The sequence below is a fragment of the Carassius carassius genome, chromosome 23, assembly GCF_963082965.1.
Source record: "Carassius carassius chromosome 23, fCarCar2.1, whole genome shotgun sequence".
Taxonomy (NCBI): domain Eukaryota; kingdom Metazoa; phylum Chordata; class Actinopteri; order Cypriniformes; family Cyprinidae; genus Carassius; species Carassius carassius.
Window position 1 is genome coordinate 25,074,177 of NC_081777.1, and position 24,568 is coordinate 25,098,744.

A 24,568-nucleotide genomic window follows, 5' to 3' on the forward strand; every position below is an offset into this window, starting at 1 on the left:
CTGTAGCTTTGCGCCGCCATCTTTGCGACCGACGGTCTGAATATGCCTGCAATATGTTGTGCGGTTGGCTGCAACAACAGCCGAAAGAGGAACCCCGAATTGTTATTCTATTATATACCTAAAGAAAAGGATAGAAGAAAGAAGTGGTTAGCTGCCATTCGAAGAGATCACTGGACACCCACATCTCACTCCTTACTATGCAATGAACACTTCGTGTCAGGTAAGTTAAGCCTTCAGCCCATGTGATGCGTTTGTGTTGTATTATTTGCTATTTGTATTTAGGTGATTATAAGCCGAAGCCGGTTTCATATGTTTTGTGTGCAAAGGCAAGCGTGAATTTAAAATAATGAAAACCAGGACATTTTCATCACTTTTTTAAAAACCAGCCAGGACGGCCAGGACAGGGCGTTAAAACAGGACATGTCCTGGGAAAACAGGACGTTAATCTAGGACGCCCTGTCCTAGATTAATGACAGCTAGCCGTGTGCCGGCCCGTGGCTACCAGCTGTTAGCCACTTAGCTAGCTAACAACTCGCTACCTAGTCAGAGCAAACTACCACCAAAATCATACATTTGAAATTGTTTTTATAATACCTACATTTCCCATGATTAAATATAAATCCTTGGTGGCCAGGTGCCGCACTTTCACGTTTTTCACCCATCCAGCCACAGCATATTGATACGCATCTGTACTCTTGAAAGCCTTCACGCGATCCCCACTGTATGGGGAGGGGTTATGTACAAGATATATATATATATATATATATCATGGAAGGCCAATTTGGGCAAGTCTGGGGCAGATAATAATGGACAAAAGAAAACTGGGGGTAACAAATAAGGATCGGAGCCTAAAATAGAAATTTTCTCCAGGTATCTCTGTCTCTCTCTCTCATTCAAATGGGCAGTTTGGGCGGCCATACCGGGCGAGTCGGTCGCAAATATGGCGGCGTTCTATTTGTAGTGACGTAGGTGGCATCTTTGAATAAAATATTTGGAAAAATAAGAATTATCTAATGATTTCTGAAGGATCATCTGACACTAAAGACCAGAGTAAGGATTACATTCTAAAAATGTTAGAATAAATAATTGAAAAAAAATGTCCAAAAAAATAAAATAAAAATAACATAATAATAATAATAATAATAATGTTTTACTATTTTAAATTAAATAAATGCAGTCTCAGTGAGCATCTTTCAAAAAAAAAAAAAAAATCAAAATTTTATAAAGGTTCATTTATCTAAAAATCTAACAGATTTTGCAAGGGCTATATGAACATATGAAATGAGTAATATGAACAAAAGTTTATTCAGCTAACCAAACTTCCATAGGAAACAGGTCATAAACGTGCTGGGCGGATTGCACACACACACACACCCTGAAGAGTGACTGAATGGGTGAACATCTGCTTGCACAGTAGGGAATGAAAGAACAAGAAAACTTTCCGTGTGTCTCACACCGAAACATCTGATTAGGCTCTCTAAACGGTGGACCCTCGGCCAATGTTGAAATAGTGCAGCCCCTCTATCTCTACGCTTCTGAGCCGAGCTCCAGCAGGTGTTGTAAGGACTTGAATCATTAACCTCAAGCTGACAGACAAGACTGAGCCCACCAGGCTCAGAAAAGTGTTGCACTTCAGCAGCTCCCCACCACTTCAGTGAGTCTGCAACTTCACACACTGGGATCTGCAAAATGGATCCATTTATTTCAACTGCAGGCTAGAGGTTGGTAAGACTGATTTTTCCATACTGCTACCACAGAATTTTAGTTCTGGACTTAAAAGGATTTTCTTCCCACACACTCTAAGCACCATTCCTCCAATCCCACATTATATGAGCTGTTCAGATTTTCTCAATAATGTCAAAATAAAATAATTATAGTGGTATATAGGCCTTTTGTGTGTTTGTATTAAAAATGATCATTCACCTTAAACAATACAATTACATACTGCATATGTGCTTTATAGAATGTATACAAAATAGTTATAGAAAATAACACAAGGCTGAAATGATATCAGGAGAAAAAATGATCTCAGCAATTTGAGTGATCTATTCCTTTAATGCAGCCATATGTATAAACACACAAGGATAGAAAACAGTTTACAAGCACACAAACTATCAACTCTCCACCTTGTCTTATCTCCACTCTCCTCTATCTGTTAAGCATCTTCTCATTTTCCCTCTCCCTTCTATCATTCTTGTTCAATCAGCGCTCTCGCCTTCTCTGTGGTCAGCGGTCAGACAGAGAGAGAGAGAGAGAGGCAACACTCATCTGAGCCCTTGAAATAAAGACATGGGACTCCAGTCTAGATCGAAAGCCTGTTAGTGACCACTGTGACTTTCATGTCATGCAATCATCAGACAGATTGTCATGGAATAGGGAGTCTGTGATAGACTAGATCTGCCTGGGATACCAGGGAAACACGGCACTGTACACACATCCGTACAGCCACACAAGAGGAGGAAAGCATAATGTTAGCACCGTGTTTGAAGAGCTGATACAAAGCCTCACCGCATAATATATATCAAAGTCAAATATTAGACTGAGAGATTTGCTTCAACCGACATGAGTGTTTGAAAGGCAAGCTTTTCCATTGACTTATTTTTTTTTTTCTTTTTAATAACGTACACTAATCATTATTGTGGAATACTCTAGGTTGGAAACTTTGAAAACCACTGATACCTTTTTTTATATTTAGTATTTTTACACAACTGGAATATTTGGTTAATTTATTTTGTAATAATGAATGAATATATATCTAAATAAATAATTTTCTTTTTTGGTGAACTACCGTTACATTAGCAATGCTTAAAAATTAGATAACTACTCCCAACTGATTCAAGTGAACTCAGTTAAACAAGTAAACAGAAAGATCATGAGAAAGATAATGTAGGAAGTGACCTCAATGCAAACATTATTTTGGGCATTTGACATTTATTGAAATAAGCCTCTGGTCTGCATCTGAAAGGTCTACATCTCAATGCAAATAACTCTGAAATATGACATATAGCTGCAGTCACTGTAACCTTTTCAAAACCTCAGCAAACAATGATTAATAACTTATTACGAATATGAAATCAAAACGTTATCGTTCTTAAGTTATAAACTTGGATTTGCATATATACTCAGACTGATGTCTGTGCTGTGCCATTCTTATATGTTATTTGCACTTTGGTTCACATGTCTTGATATCCTCTCCATTGCAAACGAAGCCTCTTGCATTTCTCTGGCCTTGCAATCTAGCTTTCCTCACGATCACAGAAAGCAATTTAGCCTAAAATCAACATCTCTCACACTCCCCAATTCCCTCATGCGAGACAGAGAGAGAGAGAGACTGCGAATTAGCGAAGGTGGTGATGACAGGACGGCCTGTTCAGAGTCAACAGTGCAGGATATACAATACACACGCTGAAATAAGCTCATCATCAATCTCATCCAGACCTTGTTGACTAAATTTTATGTGTAAAGACACATTTATTTGGTCAAAAGACAGAAAAGACATACAATTGATTTTTTTTCTTCCGCACTGAAATTGTTAGCCACAACAATTGACTACAAATTTAAACAAATACTTTAATTGCCTACTTTTATTTTCTTGTTTCATATTTCACTCAGAAATGTCACATTGAAGACGTAAAATGGGTTGTAAATGCCGTTCATGTTGGCTGTCCAGTCAAATAACGATTCAAGAAAGAGATGTTGAAAAGAATAAATAAATAAATGCTGTGGCAAATGATTCTCACTTAAAATGGTAGTTCAAACACCCTATATTAAAGGGTTAGTTCACCCAAAAATGAAAATTAGTTTGTGTTTTACTCCCCCTCGAAGCATCCTAGGTGTATATGACTTTCTTCTTTCAGACGAATCCAGTCGGAGTTGTTTGTAAAAAATTGTGTCAAGTTGTCAAATAAAGCGTACGCATCCATAATAAAACGTGCCTTACATGGCTCTAGGGGGTGAATAAAGGACTTCTGTAGTGAATGCATGCGTTTTTGTAAGAAAAATATCCATATTTCAAACGTAATAAACACTTTTCTCTCACTTCCGTTATCTCCCATATGCGAAAGCAGTTCTGGTGGATGTTGCAGTACATTGGTATTGCGTGCTTAGTGACGAATGCGACGAGAGAGCAAAACAAAATGCTGGTCATAATTAGTAGTACAAACAGAGGATTTGCGAAGAAATATGTTGGAGGATTTCGATATAAACCAAGAGGAGACTGGTTGTCCTTCACTAAAGTAAGGAAACTTTGCTTCCATTGCTCCTATAAATAAACTTGTGAGACTAGCATATTTCAGATTTTCTTCTGTTGTGCGTATGAAAGATAACAAAAGTGAGCGAAAAGGGTTTATTACGCTTAAAATATGGGTATTTTTCTCGCAAAAACGCATGCATTCACTACAGAATTAGTTTATTCATGCCCTGGAGCCGTGTGAGGCACATTTTTTTATGAATGCGCATGCTTTATTTGACGTCTTGTGGATTGTTCAACTGCAACACCTGCTGACTACAATGATAGAGCTTGGAATAGCCAGGACAATTTGAATATAACTCTGACTGGATTCATCTGAAAGAAGAAAGTCATATACACCTAGGATGCATCGAGGGTGAGTAAAAAAAACAAGCTAATTTTCATGTTTTGGGTAAACTAACCCTTAAAGGTATACTGTGCAGTGTACGCGGTTTGCCGTGTGCTGTACAATTTGTCAAATGTGGGTCATTTGAGTCTTGCATTGCATGCACATTTGCATACTGCATCCCACACACCGTAGGCACACTGCAAAAATAATAAGAGAAGCACGGTTGTAAGCTATTCCAAACACAGTCTGAACGAAGTGCATTCAGCCTTTATTCAGCCAATTCCCCCTTAAAAGCATGTCGGAATATGAATTTGCACAGTATGAAAATCACATATTGAAAAGCTGTAAATATGGGCACTTCTGAATTGTTTGGATTGGCCAGTTTCATTTAATGGATCTGTCATTTCTTAAATGCCACATCCAACCTCCTTCTACAGACAAACAAACATTCCAAAAGAGAGTGAGAGAAAAGAAAGAGAAGGAGAACATTTCTTCTAATTCCTCTGAGTATCCCTATCAGATGATGTGACATTGAGAAATTAATCATTCAGAGATTATATTTAAATGTTGTTCATGCCAAGTGAGAAAAATGACTATACTACCCAGAAAGCACTAATGCAAAGACTGTGTTCCCTGACCTGCAGAAGCGCGTAATTTCCTGTGGTGAGAGAATAATCCGTGGCTACTCCACCTCAGCCGTTTTAAGCAATGCTAATGACTTGTATAAAGAACCCTAGAAAAAGGACTCACCATGATATTGGCATAGTTTTGACAGCAATTGAGGAGACAAAATAATTATTGCTTTGTATTTACAATGTCTATGCTATTTATAAAAGGTTTAGTGACAATTATTAACACAGGCACGCTGGTGGGGGAAGTCGTAGCCTATTGGTTAGAGAGTTTGACTCCTAACCCTAGGGTTGTGGGTTCGAATCTCGGGCCAGTAATAAAATGGCATAAATGGCTGCCCACTGCTGCGGGTGTGTGTTCACGGTTTGTGTGTGTTCACTGCTGTATGTGTGCACTTTGTATGGGTTAAATGCAGAGCACGAATTCTGAGTATGGGTCACCATACTTGGCAGAATGTCACATCACTTTCACTTTTTCACTTTCATAAGGAGATACCCCCTGACAATGTAAAGCGCTTTGAGTGCTTAGAAAAGAGCTATATAAATTTAAGGAATTATTATTATTATTATTATATTTTAATCATAATTGCAAACGTCTTCAGAGACATCCACAGCAGAGAAAGCTATTTTGTCTTTACTGTTCAAATACTTATGGAGGGCACTGTATATGTGTTCTTGATAGGCTCTTTGACCTTCATCTCCCACATTTTTTCCACTTAATGTCAGAAAGAGTGTTTTGTTACGCAGTAAACATAGGGATGAGTGACTAAATCACATCTCACATTACTTCACATTAGAAGTTATTACATTACATTTGACCTTAGTGGATAAAGTCCCATGCAAAAAAAACACCTACCGTTATCTGTGGCCATGAAGAGAGCGGTGTACTGGTTGTTGTGAACATGTGGAGACTCGCGGTCCAGTATGGCTCTGGTGGTGACGTTGCCTTTGAAGGGGTTCACGATCAGCCAGTCTGCTGGGTCTCTCAATACAGTGAACCTGAAAGGCACACATGATCATTAGCATTTCGACCTGCACCAAAATGCATTTAAACATTTTTTTCACCAAAATGCATTTTAAAATCTCAGTATATTTGACCACTTTTTACAGGGACAAACCGAGCGCCTTGATTAAAGGGGTCTATGATCCTTTCTCTTTGGAGTGTTACAAGTTCTTGGTGAATAAAGAAGATCTGTAAAGTTGCAAAGACTAAGTCTCAAATCCAAAGAGATATTCTTTATAAAAGTTAAGTCAACCACACTCCCCTAAAACGGCTCGTTCTAACACGCCCCCACATGTGTACATCATGAAGTGGGAAAGATGCAATGAAAGACGGCGTAATTTTTATTCTCGCTGCTGCTGCCGCGGCCATGTTGTGGAGAAGCTGTGTGTTTCGTTGTGAAAGTGAAACTATTTAGTTTGGCCTTCCAAAAGAGGACATGACTGTTGTTTGTTGTTTCTCCGATCACAAATGCAGACATGGTTTTATGTTTAAGTGTTGTGTTATGCAATGCAATGCGTAAAAATACAGTATAAGTCATTATATTCAGCAATTATGTCCCCACTTGATGCAACAAATGCCTCATTTGTAATGGGTTATAATGATTTTGTCTGGTCGTGCTGTGAGACGGCATGAAAGTATTTTAAGTGGGGGTAACATTTCTATCACACGCTTGAGGTAATCGGCCGAACACAGCGCACTGGATAGCTGGCCAATCAGAGCACACCTCACTTTTTAGAACAATGACCTTTGTAAAAATCCATGCATTATAGAAAGGCAGGGCTTAGAAGAGAAACAATAATGTACATTATGTGGAAGATAATGTGTTTTTTTAACCCTAAACCATTACACCAAATAATGGTCTTTTTAGCAACATCATATGACCCCTTTAAGAACACAATGCTGACAATGATGGATTTTAACCAACATGACCTCAAGCATTAGCACAACAGAGTGGTGATGGGTTATCAAGAAGGCAAGTTGAAAGTGAAATAAGAAGAAATGGCAGACATGGGGACTTGTGACTTGGTGACTTGGACTCGAGTCGACTCGAGTCGCTATTTTTAGGACTTGTGACTTGACTTGACAAAAAATAAAATACTTGAGACTTGACTCGGACTTGGAAGTTAAAGACTCGGAACTTGACTTGACTTGAGACAGGATGACTTGAATGACTTGAGTGTTAATCACATCATGTTTTCAGTTTGAATATAAAATATATAAATTATTTTTAAAAATAAATTTGATTACTCAGCTGGAGCGCAGGCTGAGAATCGCGTTGTCATGACTGGATCAGGACACTATCATCAGTCATGCCCTCTCTACCTTACGCACACCACGCCCACTTAGATCAGATATCACATCAACATCTCAGCTTGAGGGGTACTGAGGGTCATCGCTTTTGTCGTCAATAATTCGCGCCTAAAAACGCGTGGAAATCGCTAGGCGCGCCGCTTTCTCCTTGTTTCCAAAGCGCTCGGGCAGTTGCGCCCCTGCCGTTGCTAAGCAACCATGACGCGCTCTCTCCATGACGAGCAAAGGATAAATGGATTTGCAGCACTAAAAATCGCTTGCAGTAGCTCTGCTACTAAATTTATTTAAAAATGGCAATCCATATACAGCTATGATCAACTGTTCCTTCATCTTGGCTGAGCTTTCAACGTTGTTACGGGAAAGGATGAAGCTGCTTGATTGGTTCTTGTCACATGACCAGCGGTGCACTTGCGGCTCTCTGAAAAGTTGAGATGTTTTTAACTCGATGCGATGCGGACGCGATTGGAAAAAACAAGTGCGTCGCACCTCGTGTGCGTCGCGACCACATTGCTTCCATTATGAGCGCGCATACCGGTGGCGCATAAATGGTGGGATAGGCCACATCGTGCTCGGCTTGCAGACAAGACTCTCTCGAATCTTATATCTTGCAAGTGCAATACCTTGTAATAGAGGTAATGACTTACGGATATACTCTGAGAGAGAGATTGTGTGTGTGTGTGTGTGTGTGTGTGTGTGAGAGAGAGAAACAAACACACTCGTGCTTTACCTGATGAAGGAAACCCAAACTGAGTCTGACGTCAATCACAACCCCAACATTCAGAAACTAATTGACAAAAATCTGAAGTATAATTAAGATGAAAAATGAAAAAATGAATTTGAGCTCCAAACCAAACTCCAGTGTTATTCGGCCCTAAACAGAACCACAAAACTGGCAAATTACTTATCACTAAAGCCATTAAAAGAAAGACAAATCCTTTCAAAATATCGACTCAGTGATCATGATTTGGAAAATAGAGATTGGTAGACATAAAAGATCCTGGCTACCGAGAGAAGCGAGACTGTGCAAACACTGTGAGCTGAATCAAACAGAGGATGAGAAACACTTCCTTCTTGTCTGTCCCAAATACAGCACTACAAGAGAAACATTCTTCCCACAGTTTGAAGCTTTGAATCGTTCATTCTTGTCTCTAAATGACTCTGAGAAACTACTCTATATACTTGGAGAGAATGAGACGGCAGTCACAATAGCTGCTAAATATTTATACACCATACACACCATACGAAAGGGATAATTTATTGTATTCAACGGTTTTATTTTATATTCTTAATTGTATATAATTACTATTATTAATATTAGAAATATTATCTGCTGCTGCTATTTTGATTGTATTGTATTTTATTGTAATCATATTTTATATTTTATTCTGTATCTAAATGCTTTGGCAATACTGTAACTCAAATGTCATGCCAATAAAGCAACTTGAACTTGAGAGAGAGAGAGAGAGAGAGAGAGAGAGAGAGAGAGAGAGGAGAAATGTAAGAAAGTTTAATGTTGTATGTAAACTGTGTTTGAGGGGAAGTTGTGGCCTAATGGTTAGAGAGTCAGACTTGCAATCGAAGGGTTGTGAGTTCGAGTCTCGGGCTGGCAGGAATTGTGGGTGGGGGGAGTGCATGTACAGTGCTCTCTCCCTCAATACCACGACTGAGGAGCCCTTGAGCAAGGCATCGAACCCCCAACTGCTCCCCGGGCGCCGCAGCATAAATGGCTGCCACTGCTTCCGGGTGTGTGTTCACAGTGTGTGTGCACTTTGGATGGGTTAAATGCAGAGCACAACTTCTGAGTATGGGTCACCATACTTGGCTGAATGTCATGTCAGTCGTGTTACAGAGAGAGAGAGAAAGAGGTGTTCAGAGAGGAGTCTGTTGGATGTTTAGCTGTTATTTGTTTTATGGACTCAATGTTGAAAATGTAAAACATTTCAAACACTGTTGGCAGAAGTGAAAAATAAATAATTTTATGAAGTTACAATTTTGTTTGATTCCATGTTTACTGAACATGAGTATTTACTATGCAAATCCAAATTATTTTAATTTACTGACAGTTACTTATATCTTGTCTTTTAACTTTATTAAGATCAGATTCTGCAGGTAAAATTACAATAATAAGGTGACTTGACTTGGACTTGACTTGACTTACTACAGGACTTGACTTGACTTGACTTGACATAACTTGTGACTTGACTTGACTTGACTTGCCCAAGAAAAAAATACTTGGGACTTACTTGAGACTTGAAGGTTAAGACTTGAGACTTACTTGAGACTTGCACATGTGTGACTTGGTCCCATCTCTGAGAAATGGAGCAAGAAGAGCCCCTGAAACATGTAGGAGTGATAAATGACCTGCAGCAACACCTTTAAGAGTAATGAACGGTTTTATAATTGGGTAATTATGTGATGATATCTCGCGCATGACCTCCAGAACACCTAATCATGTGTATATGTACGACTTTATAAACACAATCGTAGTACTGCTGAAATCTGGAATTGAGTCTCTGTTTTACAGGCTAAATAAAAAAACAAACACACCAAATGAAATGTCAAGTTCTCCCCGGCTCTACTGCTTTTGGGATAACCATAAAGAATCTATCAAACCAGAGAAAGGTTTTTTTTTTTTCCTGAAACTTCTTGTTGAGTCCGATACCTTTCCCAAAGGAACACAAACATTCACACAACCAACAATGACTACCCCCCACACCCAAGGGTTTAAAAAAAATTGCATTTCTCACTAAAGCAAAAACAGAACTGGAAAATGAAAACAGAGTGGACTTTATATCTCAGTCTATAACACATGATTAGTTTAGTAAGTTTATATTCAAGACAAACTTACTATTTGATTAAGATTTGTAAAATATGCATGTACTGTACAAAATTTCACACACACTATAGTTCAAAAAGTTTAGTGTTAGTAAGTTTTTTTAAGGAGTCTCTTACATGCACCAAGCCTGCATTTGATAAAAAATTTAGTAAATATGATAATATTGTGAAATACTATCACAATTTATATATATGTATATAGTGTCATGAGTCGTGACGAGCCTCCCCCCTTATTATCATCGTCACCCCGTCCTTTAATCGCCGCCCTTCACCAGGCTCCCGACCAGAGTGGGTGCGTGAGAGAGGAAGGGTGCTTAAATGACCTGGGCCGGCGGCTGTGTAATGGGTGCGGTTCTCATCCGGACCGCGGGTGAAGCATCTCACGTCTCACGTCTTCATGAACCCACGAGGATACCAGCGTGCATGCACGGGGAAGAGACCGTTCTCCCGAGGAGAGGCGCTTTCAGCATTTAAACTGCGGCGGTGATGAAGCTCCATTTGCTTCAGGTGTGCCTCATCACATGCACGCTGGTATCCTCGTGGGTTCAGGAAGACGTGAGACGTAAGATACTGGACCCGCGGTCCGGATGAGAACTGCACCCATTACACATCCGCTGGGCCGTCTAATTATTTTTCATTTGCTGATTTGGTGTGAAGTAACATTCTCAAATAATTTGTACTGCCTAATATTTTATTTGGAACCCATTTTTCCCTTCAAGATTCTTTGAGCAGGAGTATATTTACATGATTTTTAAACTAACTTAAAAAAATAATACAAGTATACTTTTTTCCTTTTTTGATATAGCTGGACATTTTGACAGTAGTTGGGACCCAAAATAGGATAGCTTTCACAGTAGAATTGTACCCCATTGCACTCCCTTCTGACAGCAAAAAAGCACCTTTCACAAAGCAATTCTAGCTTATCAGCATTCTATCACATCTCAGGGAAATGTTCTCTGATTCACACAGACAAGCCCTCAGAAACAAGCTAGCATGAGATTATCATCATGCTGCTCTGGGTACAAATACCTCACATCCTGACTCCGATGTGCAAAAGAATAGTTTGTAATTCTCCTTGTAAAATTCTCCTTGTGACACAAAGGCTGTAAATACAGTCAATGGCTTTATGTCTGGCAAAGTGCAATTCTGTATCACACATAATGTACAAGTACACAAAGCCCAAACATTAGAATAACGTGGCATTTATATTATATATATAAAATTTATTTTTATATATATAAAAAATTGATTGATAGCCCAAGTACCTCTATTATAGCCTACTATAATAATAATAAAAATCTTCAGGTGATTTTTATTTATTTAAAAATACATATTTTTTTTGTAACCATTCTTGTTTTCAATGCCTTTGACTATAAATATTTAGGTGATCTATTAACACACATAAACCCACCTAAGCAAGGCCATTTTTTTTGCATGTGTTGTCTGCTGTTCAGCCTCATGGCTCTGACAACCCTACATTTCTTTTCAAGAAACACTTTTCAGCACACTCTGGAACACCTAGATGATCTTGCAGTTCACACTGACACAAAACAGATGGATAATTCTTTTCTTGAATCTGTTAATAAGACCTTCTACAAAGCCATTAATCAGCCTTAAAGTTTGCAATGGGGGTGTGGCCTAGATGCTTGATCATATGTATTGTACAAAACTCTTTCATTAACAATGCTTTTTTTCTAGTTTACACACACAGCGCTTCTCTCAATTAGCCTCCTCTCAATGTCATTAGCGTGTCATTAAAAACACATTATGCAAATTAATATGTTATCTATAACGATACGTGCTAATGACCATAAATAAGCTGTCAAAGACTTTTCACCCGTAATCAAAGCTTCGGCTGATGTAGGCGTTTTCATTTCCACACATTGTCACACTATGACACAAATTACAACAACACAACTAAGGGTAGAACAAAGTCCTTCCATTTTTGGCTAAAGTTGTCTGTAGTATTCTGCTTACACTAGAAACGAAGCAGAAAAAAAAGAAAGAAAAAAAAAAAAGATCTGCCAGCATGTCTAAATGAGAATCTGGGTCGGACCTTCTCTAGTCCCAAAGTCCATAGCAAAACGATGAAAGACTCAAAAGTTTCATCAGCATCCAATTTAGTCAGTAAAAAAGTAAGTTTGTGAGTGATTGGCCGGTCTTGAGCATAGCTCGGTCATTAATCCTGATGCAGAGCATCATGGGTCTCCTGCTTTATGCACGGTGATATTTTTTTGACTATGGAATCAGGGCTCCAGACTCTGACAACAATTTTTTTAGACACATGCTGGAAAAGCACACAGAAATAACTACCCACTTAAAACTGCATTTGTGTGCAGTATTAATCTCATCAACCATATTGCAAAAGAAAATGCTTGTTAATAAAAGATCTTATTAAAGATAGACGGAAAATGAGAATCATAATGTTAATTCATGGTTTGCAAATCCCTGGGAGTTTGTAAGAGAACTGCAGGGAGTTTGTGAGTTTATGAAAATGTAATAATGATTTCAAGCATAAATGTTTTTTAATGAAAATAAAATGGTTAAAATTTAACATTACTAAAAAAGAATCAATATTTTAGTTGTTTACCTGCATGTTGTGAAAATTACTGACATCAGAGAGTGTATTTAAATAATTTAAATATTAAAGGGATAGTTAAAAAATGTCATCATTTACTCACCCCCATGTTGTTCCTATCCTGTATACACTTCTTCACTACAATCTAAAAATGTAAGAAATACCTCTCCTTGAGCCACTTTTTCAAATACTTTTTACTTCCCTTACGCTTTTATGATGTGTCAGGCCTGGAGAGGGCCTGTGGTGTGGTGCATATTTACGCTTCTGTATCACTACGAGGGCACAGAGGCTAGAGGGGCTCTTCTCCATGTTACATTCTAATAGAGAACAGGGGAAAGCTGCAAACAGCTTCTCTGCTGCAGGAGGGTCATTCTGGCATCTTTGTACATACATTCTGCTCCTTTTATTCCTGTTCTGTGCTCAGGAGTGGATCTATGTGAGGAGAAACCAATGTTGCCTCACACATTGAACTGTGGACTGTGTAAACCAACAGTTTCTCCAATAAAGATCCATGTTGCATAGAAGCAAATAATAAAATATGGATTTAAAGTGCACAATATCTGTGCCACTAACAGCATTAAACAAAATTGTAATAAATAAGTAAAATAATTAGAACACAAAAATTATTGAGCTTTTTTTTGTACTGAAACTTTAGAGTTGATGTAATACCTTGTTCAAATATTAATGTGTGCTCACTTTTTACTGTTCTGTTGATCTGATCTTCATGCTATAGCCCCCAAAACAGGCCTCTTTATCAGAAAACATACCACATCTGCAGGCACAAGCAAGTGACACACTTACACTAATGCTGACCGTCCTGTGTTTGTAAAATAGGATGGATGCACACATTAGGATATTACTTTTAGCCATACATTCAATTGCAGTGTGGGTTTGGAACTGGACATCCCTTTCTGAGTGAAGATACAATAAAAATGGAGTGAGAAAGACAAAGAAAATGGTCTTTCCCAAACTCAGCATCATTCTCGTTCTAAGTTTATCTCTCTATGGGAATCATTTCCACTAGCTAAACTGAACTCAACTCTCACATGTGCATCCACCGGACCCCAGATCAGTGTGGGAAGATGCAAAGGTTGATGAAAAACACCTGTGCCATAAACTTTCCTTCCTCTCTCATGTCTGCGACAAATTGGCGTTGTCACCCCTGCAGATATTTCGGTTTCATATTGGCAGAAAGAGCTGTACAAAGGAAATAAATGTGACAGGAAGGCAGGAAAATATAAACAGGGGGAGACGGCCATCAATCAGCCATGGTCAGACTCAGAGGGAATCCGACCCCTTCTGTGGGTGCAGTCCGTTCTGCCAGCCTGTCCATTAACTCCTCGTTAAAGTTCAGACTGTCGCTCGCCGTCCATTCATCTCACTCTGTTGCTTAACCCTCTGACAGCCTTCACAGGTTCAGTATATACATATATATATATATATATATATATATATATATACACACACACACAGCTTGTCAAGTTGCAAGCTACTTGCATTTTAAAGTATAAACTCCATTTATATAACCAAATATTTACATTTACTCACCAAGGCTGCATTTATTTGATTAAAAATACAGTACAAACATTAATAGTGAAATATTACAATTTAACATTTTAAAATGTTTCTATTTTGATATACTTTTAAATGTAATTATTCTTGTGATGACAAATTATATAACAATTATACACATAAATGCATTTGGATAAATAATTTGTTAATGTTAACTAATATAAATTAAAATATATTTAAGCAGTTCCTAATGCCTTTAATGTCATGCAATATAATGTTTGGTCACAATATTGCCAGTTATTAAAAAAAAAAAAAAAAAAAAAAAAAAAAAGTTCCAAGCTAAGCCACAGCAAAAAAAAATTGTCATCTTTGAGAAACATATAGTGAATGAATGTACTTTGAACGAGGGAATGATTCAAAGATTCACTCGTTGCACTCATGTCATGTCACACATTAATAATTCCATGTTTTCATAGAACCAATTATGCGAATGATTTTCTGACTGACTGACAAAAACACTTGTTTTATTCCTAAACGAATATTTGTTCTGAACAATTTGGTAGAAAGAATGACTCAATGAGTACGTTAACATGGACAACATTAATTGAAATTTTAACATGATTAAGACAATGATGACAGTTGTTTGAGTATCTTCTCAGTGAACTACAGCTCTGTGTAAATGCTGTAAATGCTACTCCATCTGAGAGCATGTGAAAATACCACATTTAATAATGTTTTAACTCCAAATTCACTTCATAACGTAAGACAAATGTATAAAATAAATCCTTCTGTGAGGTGATGTGGCTTCTTAAGAAGAATAATCAAGACACAAAATATTTCATTGTATTCTAAGCAGTGATAAAGGCTATGTCGATTGGCATAGATATATTTTGTTATGATCAAAATTATACTAATAAGAATGCAGATGAACCATATATTGCCGTAGTTGTGTGTTTATTAGTCATGTTAAATCAATGAAAGCAGTTAAATCTTCTGTTTATTCGGTGCAGCATTCCGTATTTCTTCTTTGGGGCATATTTGGATTTCCGGCGCGAGAGCGCCCTCTGGCCTTTGGATGGGTATTTACTGCTGATCACAGAACTGTGCTTCACTGAAAGATACGCATGACAATCACTGCTTCTGTCTAATCACGATTTATATCCTTTGTGATTTAGTTTCGATTTACTGTCTATATGTGAAATTCTGGAGGGGGCATCGGATGGCATTGCGTGGGGACGTAATGACATGTACCATTAATTGATCTATGTACTGACACGTAAAACATGAAAATGAAAGGATTATTCTAAAAGCAACTCATGTAAACAACTTAATAATAATATTGTCTTATTTAGAATAAGGGAAAATAATTAGATTACATAATTAGATTTATATATGTGCAGTTATATCAATTGTTATTATTGGATTAGTTTTTTTCTTTTTCTAATCATAATTTATGTTTTATACACACATTAAAACGTGTGAGCTGTTACTGTGGTACCTGTGGTAATAGTACTTTAATATTTTAAAAGTACATAATAGCAACTGGAAACTGATTAAATACCCCCTGGTTGGAGGGAGGCAATTTAGCAGGACAGGACATTATGCTAGGACCTCTTAGAACAATGGTGTCTCCAATTGAGACTCCCATACGCAAAGATGTGCCAAGCTGTGCAAAGTTTATTCAGCCACTGAGGATTGAGGAGCATGTGTTCAGACAAACGTTCACTTGATTACTGTAAGCTTAAGCAAAGACTGTGAGAATCATCAAAGCTCCTCGTGTGATATCAGCAGTCAAGCATACGGACACACCACACGTACTCCCAGATTCATCCCACATCTCTTTCACACTTTTTTTTTTTTTTTTTTTAAGAGCTCACTGCCTGAGAACTAAACTGCATAACTGAGGTAACAGGAACCACTACCTCGGTTTCATTTCCATAAATTATCATGCCTCAGCAATGCAATACATAAAATCTAATTTATTATCATAATAAGGCACAAAAAGCAGCTCTTTGCATCAGTTGAAAATCATAACCCTGTAATTAAGTCAGAGAAAACCAATTTATCCATGCTTCAGAGAGGCCTTGCAACTCACAGTCTTTCCTGTTGGCACCTTTTGGATAGTATTAATTATTTAACCGCATTATAGCTGTCTCTCACAACTGTTTCCTAGACTAATACCACGTTAGTCATTATTAATGTCAAGAGGAAATAGAGCTCAGACATAGTTTTGTTGCAGTCTGTCTATTTCTGTAGACAGAAAAAAAATCGTTTCCACACACAAATAATAAAAATATAAATATTAATATTTATAGCTAATAGCATATAAGAAGGATTTGTAAAGGATCATGTTATACTGAAGAGCAATCTCTGCAAATACGATCACAGGAATTTCATCTTGATATTAAAATTGAAACAGTTATTTTAAATGATACATTTTTAAAAAAATATATTACTGTTTTAACTGTATTCAAAAATCATATTGACCCCAAACATTTGAATGGTAGCTGAGTAACATGATGTTTAAGTTTATTATTATTATTTACCAATTACAAAAAAAAAAAAAAAAATCAACATAAATAGGAATCACTCAAAAGTACGTAAAGAAAGTGCTATCTCTACCAACAACCTTTCTATTGCAAAACAGAGGTCAAATATCAACACTTGTAGACTGGCTCTAGGGTCTAGACTGTTAAATTAAATACACTTTGTCAATATTAAAATCTCAATTATTTGACATATCAGCATTCAAGAAAATGTAAACTACAAACATGAGGACTTCACTGGCCCTGTGCAAGGAAATAAGATAAGAAACTAGCTTTGAATTATATCTTACACTGTGGAACTAATGAGGAAAGCCAACCGTATCTTGTTTCTGTATGAGAAATGGTTAACTCCCATAAAGAAAGGAGTCAGAGCGGCCAAGCGTCTTCATATTTATCTAAATTAATTCAGTTTTTCCAAGTGCAGTTATTCTTTTGAGCAGCCACTGCAGAGTAAGCGAGACCTGACATGAACCAGCCAAAACTCTTCCCTCCTCCGCTGTCACCAAACTTTCAGTGCAGCTCACAAGAGATTATTCTGAATGCCGCATAGTTGTTTTTTTTGTTTTTTTTAGACAATCTTTAAATTCCAGGAACTCGGTAGAATAAGGGGTCGCTGTGGTCCTCTCAGTTTCCCGAGATGTGAAGGCAGTAGAGTTGTCGTTAATTAAAACAGACAGCTATACTACAGTACTGCATTGTTGAATAGAGGAAGAGGGACCTCCAGATAAACAGTGCACACATGTAAAATTACTGGTGATTAATCAACTCGTACAAATTACAGCAAACTTAAACTTAACTATACAAAAGAGTTCATTTAACACTGGTGATTAATTAATGGTTCGCCCACATATACACAAAGAGACATTAACATATACAAACCCACAGCACCCACATAATGCACTATAGGAGCAACCGAGTCAAGTGCAATTACAAAAACACTTTGCATCCAAATGTATTATGTGTCATTGCAACAACATACAAAACCCAATTACATTTACACAAGCTGTGACAGCAAGATGTCTTAAAATCATTAAAAACGAATTTATGTTATATTAAAATAGCCAAAACCTCTAAATATGAAGGTATATTTCTACGTACAAAATGGCCTATCTGGAGTAAATCAAGAACATGTACAGTTACAGTAAGTGTATTTTGAGTTCTCATTTCTCATGGTTTTTTTTTGTTTTGGCAGCACAGAATCTCGGGAAACTAAATTGACAAATTTGTTATTTGTCCTGCCAGCAAATTTCAGCGTATCTAAAACAGATTTGCAAATTTAGTTTTATTACCTTTTTTTTGTGTGATTTTTAACCATGTTTCCTTGAATAATTTGTGGGCTAGCTGAGCAAAGCAAGTGAGTTTCAGTTACAGTGATGTCTAATTTTGTCTTCTCAAAAATCATGCACTAACAAAATTAACTTGTTTTAGTTTAAAATTCTACTTTGGAAAATAATAGCCTGTAGAGGGGAACTTTGACATTAGGTGACCTTGAAGATTCAAAGGTTGAGATCCTCTGCTCTAATGAGAAGAAAACTGGCCTGTCATCTAGACATGACCTGTTATCTTTCAGTACTTGCTGAGCACTGCAGTTCCAAAACAACTAACGAGAGAAGGGTGCAACGGATGCAGATCCAACGGAGGAGGAAATAGCTCAGTCACATCCTGAAGGTCAAGAGAGCAAAGGGACGAGAGGAAAGAAATACATGTTCTGCATCTAATTTAATGTCACTATCACTATAACTTTCCAAGCCTGCACTGAGGAGTGAACAGCAATGTCAAAAATGCTTTTTTATCTCACAAACACTCTAACCCGCATAAAAAGAAATAAAATGTGCACCAATACAATATTACCTCTCAAATCTGCTTTAAAATGTGAATAGATATTTAATATTACAGTCGGATAAGGAATTGTTATGCTGTGTAGAATTAATCTTGAATCATCATTTAACATGCATTGAAATGGTTTCTCATAAAATCATACAAAAGACCTTGAATTAATTCAGCTGCAGTACATCTAAAGAACAAATCTCTTTTTAATAAATTAATACGCAAGGAGTTAGTGTCAACATTAAAATGCTGTTCACATTCCACAATGTGATGTATTTCAGAATGAAAAATGATGGGGCTTGATTTTATGCATTTAGAATTAAATTATTGTTTTACACAAAGATTCCATTATTATTTTTTTTTCATATACAAAATGTTATTGGTTTGGTTTTGTTCAGTTTATTTATTTTTCCTTGATGTGATTTGATTTCAAAGTATTCTGAATTATGAGTAAATATCAGATAAATTTAAAAAGTGGGTGTTCTGAAACTTTTAAACGGTAGTATATTTAAAAAAGGAAATAGTAAATGTTTACATTCTATACATTTCTTAAATTAGAAATAGATCTAGCAAATTGTGGCATATTTATAGTAGCTGTAGAATATGTAAATAATAAGTGTCTTATGGGGGGGTATATAAAGAGATGGGAAACATTTCCTACACAAACAGGCTTCGGACATCTTTTTAGTGTCTTTCTCCTCTTTTTCTCTGAGTTTTAAACTGCAGCAGAGCCAAAGGGAGGAACAAACTCAGAATTATATACAGGGCTGTTCTGAAACCATTTTTTTTTTCTTGGAGCAAGATCAACTCAAAGAGCTTTGAAGCAGAGTTGGACTGGGATTTCTGCACTGATCCAAGGGAAAGCGCTACACTTTGACTGTGCATGGTACTCTGCAGGGGAACAGCCATTATCCAAGACCTGCTTTTAGAAATTTCAATACAGACTTAGATATGACGGTGCTCATTAAAGATCCTCTTTGTTTTGCTCAGGAATACTATAATATCCAATTATTATGCACTAATTGTTATGGAACAGATGAAAAAATCATGCAAAAAAAAAAAAAAGACTAAACCGTAATGGTGGATGAAAAATATTGCACACTCAGTTGTTCTTGGACCCCAAAACAACCACTGCTTCAACAACTACAACTTTGTTAACATAAGCTAATGCAAACAGAATTTAATCTATTTTATAAATTCTACCCAGTGTATTTCACAGACGTCTCCTCAGCATCACTCCTAACGACCTGTGGCGGTGAGGGAGCTTGCACCCAACGAGCCTTCCCATAATTCTGATAGTGTCTGTGTTTGTGATTTCCCTCAGGCTAGCAATGATGCACTGCTCACCTTATCCTGACAAGCCTGACAGAGCTAAATAAAGGGGTGGAGATGGAAGAAAACTCTAAAAAACCTTTGAGCAAAGACATCAGAGACCCCAAAATCTTAACCTTGTCTGACACTTAGAGGAATGTCTGATAAAGCTCCAAACATGTCTATAATAAAGAGCCATTGAAAAGCATAATGATCCTTAAGTGTGTTTTATTTCACAAAAGTATCAAGCTAAATGTATGGACTGCTATTGGAGCCTAAACAACCAGACCATTCTTGGATCTGGAAATTTCCTGTGATTCAACAAAAAGATTGAATCGATAAGCAGCAAACAAACAAACTCTAATAAATAAATCCCTCTAGACCATTTTCCTTTTATCTTTTATCAATAGAGAGATACAACTGGCAGGATGTGAAAAGCATTCTTATGTGTTATGGTTCCTGTATGAGCTTTTATGATAAATCCAGAGAACAGTATGTCTGTATGGAAAAATCGTTGCCATTTCTGTCAGTTCAAAAGAAAATCTAGAATATTCAGACTAAATTAGAGGATACATTAAAAGGAATAGAAACAGACATCAAACAAGACCTAAAAATATTTTTTTTTTTCTTTTAGAAGCAGAACCATTCCTATGTTTTTACAATAACTAATACTATAGAAACAACTACAACATATTTTATTTATTTTTATATTTTACCAGCATTTATTTAGGCTTCAAATCAAAGGCCTATAATACTCTTGTTGCTCACAATAACAATTCCACAAATTTCTTGGTAATTTATTAATTCTGCAGCCATTTTAATCCTCATCTTTTATCAAGGATGCCTGATTGCATTTTTTTTTTTTACAATGCAGTCCTTACCATGGAATACAGGTAGAAAAACAGTTCAATGGGGTTTCACTTTCTTTTGTACTCTTTGTCCTTTCTAGGGGGCAATCTTTGGGGCAGCTTCTGCTAATATAAGCCTTAAAAGAAATGCATGCCATATCAGAACGGTGTTAAAGGGAATATGGGACAAAGGGACAGAAAAAAGTGGAAAAATGATAAAGTGATAAAGAGATGGATAGAACAAATGACAGAACGATAAGCAGAACAAGAGATAAGATAAAACAATAGAATGACAGAATGATAGAATGAAAGACTGATAGACAGACAGGCTGACCAACTGACAGAATGATAGATAGATAGATAGATAGATAGATAGATAGATAGATAGATAGATAGATAGATAGATAGATAGATAGATAGATAGATAGATAGATAGATAGATAGATAGACAGATAGACAGAGAGCTTCTCTCAAGCTTTCCCTCTGTTTTTCCTATTCGTTTTTGCTGCAGCGTGCTCTTTTTTTCTTACTCAGTCCTGCCACTTATAGCCTAAGGTGAAAGCTTTGTACTTCAAAGAGCCTTTTACTGGCAAAAGGAGATCAAAAGAGGTGAGGCAGACAGTGAGAGGACAGATATAGAAGAGATAAAGAATGAAGAGAGGACAGAATTAGAAAGAGAAGGGAGAGAGCTCATATGGTTTGTGATGAGGAGGCCTCACACTAACTAGCAGGATGGAGCAGCAATAATGGCAAAGCACATGATCACAGCAGCGCACCGAGTTTCATACTGTGAGTTTCATACACGCTAAGCGGACATGACGAATCACAGGAGCCTGTTTAAATTCTCCTGATCTGAACAAGCGTGGCACAGCTTACACTGAGATCACATAAGAAATGCAAATGTGTACACACCACATTAACAGCAAACACGGTTGAGGGAATTAAAGGAGGGACAGAGGAAGAGTGGGAGAAAATGTGCTCAATCGCACAAAGCTGATTCTTGATATTAAAACGTTAGCTTTCCCGTAGCACAAACATTTATGGAGCTATAAGCAGCAAGGTCCTCGGTTTGATTGCAAGGGAGATCAAGAACTGAAAAAATGTGCAGCTTGAATGCAATGTAAGTCACTTTGGATAAAAGCATCTGTCAAACACATAAATGATAATATTTTGTTTGTTTGCATTTTGCATTACCTTAATGATAAGGTAATGAGGCTTCAAGGAAAGTTAAAAGCTACATTAAAGTAATGATCTGTCACAAGTCTCTAATAATCTTCTTAGAGGAAGCAGCTTAAAGTACTTGGTCAATAATGTATTGGGAAGCAAGATGAATGTCTGCACAGTTGGTCAAACTCTTTCGTGCAGAGCTGTGTGCTCAAATGTCAAACATAACTGAAAACACAGCAGACATGCTGGAATCAGGACAAAGCACGGTAAGACAAGAATAACCACACTGAGACATGTCTAAGTGACATGGGTCATGCTATCCTGCTCATCCAAGGCATTGATCAGTTGAAATCCAATGAAAATTTATGTGACATTTGCTTCAGTGTTTGTAAAAGTTATCCCTCCCATGTCTACCACAGAAGCAGTGTAACAGAAAAAGAACATAAGCATCATTGGCTCTAGAAATGGTTCACTTGGTCAGAAAGGTGCACATGAGATTACTCTGTGTACCAGTGATGCTCCTACGACACAACCTTTTAAGACAATTTCAGTTGAAGACTACCCAACAGTCTCTGTAGCAATATATGACCAGAGGAACAAAAACTGAAGACCATTGTCATACTTTACCAACCTTATGCTCTGCGTTTGTAGGTAGTCTGGGTCAGTAGCATTCAGAATGGCAACAAAGCTCCCAACAGGAATGTTTTCTCTCCTGATGACAACCAGAGGATCTGGGAAGAACACTGGTCCTTCATTCACATCCATAACAATAATGTTAACTGTCGCTGTAGAGCTGGGGCCATACACAACATCAGGAACCAGAGGGTCTTCATTTTCCACTTTTATCAGCAGTGTGTGAAACATTGAACTTTCATAGTCCAAAGGCTGAGGAAAAACAAAAGGAATTATGTCAAGCAATAAGTTAACAAATACCAGACGAATGACTCTTTACCATTATTTTTCAATTAGTAATTTTTTTTCTTGTCAAAAGTAACTTAAGGTATATTTTTAAAACAGGAACAAGAGTAGGGGCATCCAAGCCTCCTCCTGGAGGGCTGCTTTCCTGCAGAGTTTAGCTCTAAGATACCTGCCTTGATGTTTTATAGTAATCATTAACACCCTGAATCAGGAATCCTTGAATCTGGTCCACGAGATTCACTTCCCTGCAGAGTTTAGCTCTAACCTTAATTAAACACACCTGAGTATGCTAATCTCTAATGTCTTCAGAATCATTAGAAAATCACAGGTAGTATGATAAGGGTTGGAGCTAAACTTGGCAGTGCATTGACCCTCCAGGGCAAGATTTGAGAAACCCTGCATTAAATAGTTGGTTCAGATGTGATTTATTTGGGTTGGCCACTATTCTGGTAAGATGAAAGGTTAATAACTTTAATAATTCTAAGCAGCTCATGTTATGAAAACATTCGCGTGGCTATTGGAATGATTGGGAAAGATCATGTAACATTTAAACAGCCTACTGTCTGTACCGCATTCATTCACATGCTTGTTTTCATCACTTTTGCTTTAATTCTCTGCACTAACTCGTTTGTTAAACTGAACATCCAATCAGAGCTCTCACTCTCGCCAATGCCGATTCAACATGTTAAATCGGGCAAACTGCTGCCAATGTGAGCACGATGAAAGCCGTCGAGTGGAAAACACCAAACAAACTAGACCGACCGTCACTTGCCGTCGGTTGGAGCTAAACTCTATAGAAAAGGTATCCATCCCTGCTTCTGTGGACCCACCGTCCTGCAAAGTATATTTCCAAACTGCTTCAGCACAGCTGCCTATTTTCCCCTTCAAGTGATCCTGAAAAGTTTAATTAGCTGGTTCATGTGTGTTTGATTAGGGTTGGAGCTGAACTCTGCATGATGCTGGGTCACCAGGAGCAGGGTTGAAGATCTCTGCTCTACAGGACAGTGGCCCTTTACCTTTACCTGGCTTACTTGCAAATCCTATATTAGCGGCTCATAAAGGGGCCCCTTTTTTGGCCTTGAACTCTTCAGGTTTTAGTTACCAATCAACACTTAGTAAGTTGTTTGTATAATTGGTCAAGGTTTCAATTGATAACCAAAACTTTGTAGGTTCAAGCTGAATTATAAAATCTTAATGCCTTCACCAATAAAACAGAATCAAGTAACTGAAAAATACATTGCGCACCTTTACCACTGACAGCATCCCTTCATTGTTGTCCAGGTTGGTCTGTATCTCAAAGTTCTGGTTGGGATCTCCATTGATGATGGAGTAGATGGCTCTCCAGGCTCCAGTGGCAGGGTCATCTCTGTCATCCACCGTCAGGTTCACTACCACCCCAGTTGATCCCTCATTCACTGATGCCTGGAACTACAGCACATGTTGTTTGATCTGTCAAACATTTGCCAATGTTTGAAAACCAAGAAATCAAATTACAGCAAAACTTTA

General features: G+C 37.4%; 1 protein-coding gene across 2 annotated transcripts in view; it reads right to left on the reverse strand.

The window, feature by feature from the left end:
* LOC132101633 (cadherin-13-like) overlaps positions 1-24,568 on the reverse strand; it is a 352,587-nt gene that overhangs the window by 22,239 nt on the left and 305,780 nt on the right. Inside the window, exons 9-11 of one of the 2 annotated variants that reach the window (XM_059506718.1) lie at positions 24,308-24,490; positions 22,776-23,029; positions 6,059-6,205 (exon numbers count right to left, since the gene is read on the reverse strand). In XM_059506718.1, the coding sequence (XP_059362701.1) occupies positions 6,059-6,205; positions 22,776-23,029; positions 24,308-24,490 (584 nt within the window). The remainder of the gene's footprint in view (positions 1-6,058; positions 6,206-22,775; positions 23,030-24,307; positions 24,491-24,568) is intronic. The other variant, XM_059506717.1, reaches the window with a different exon arrangement.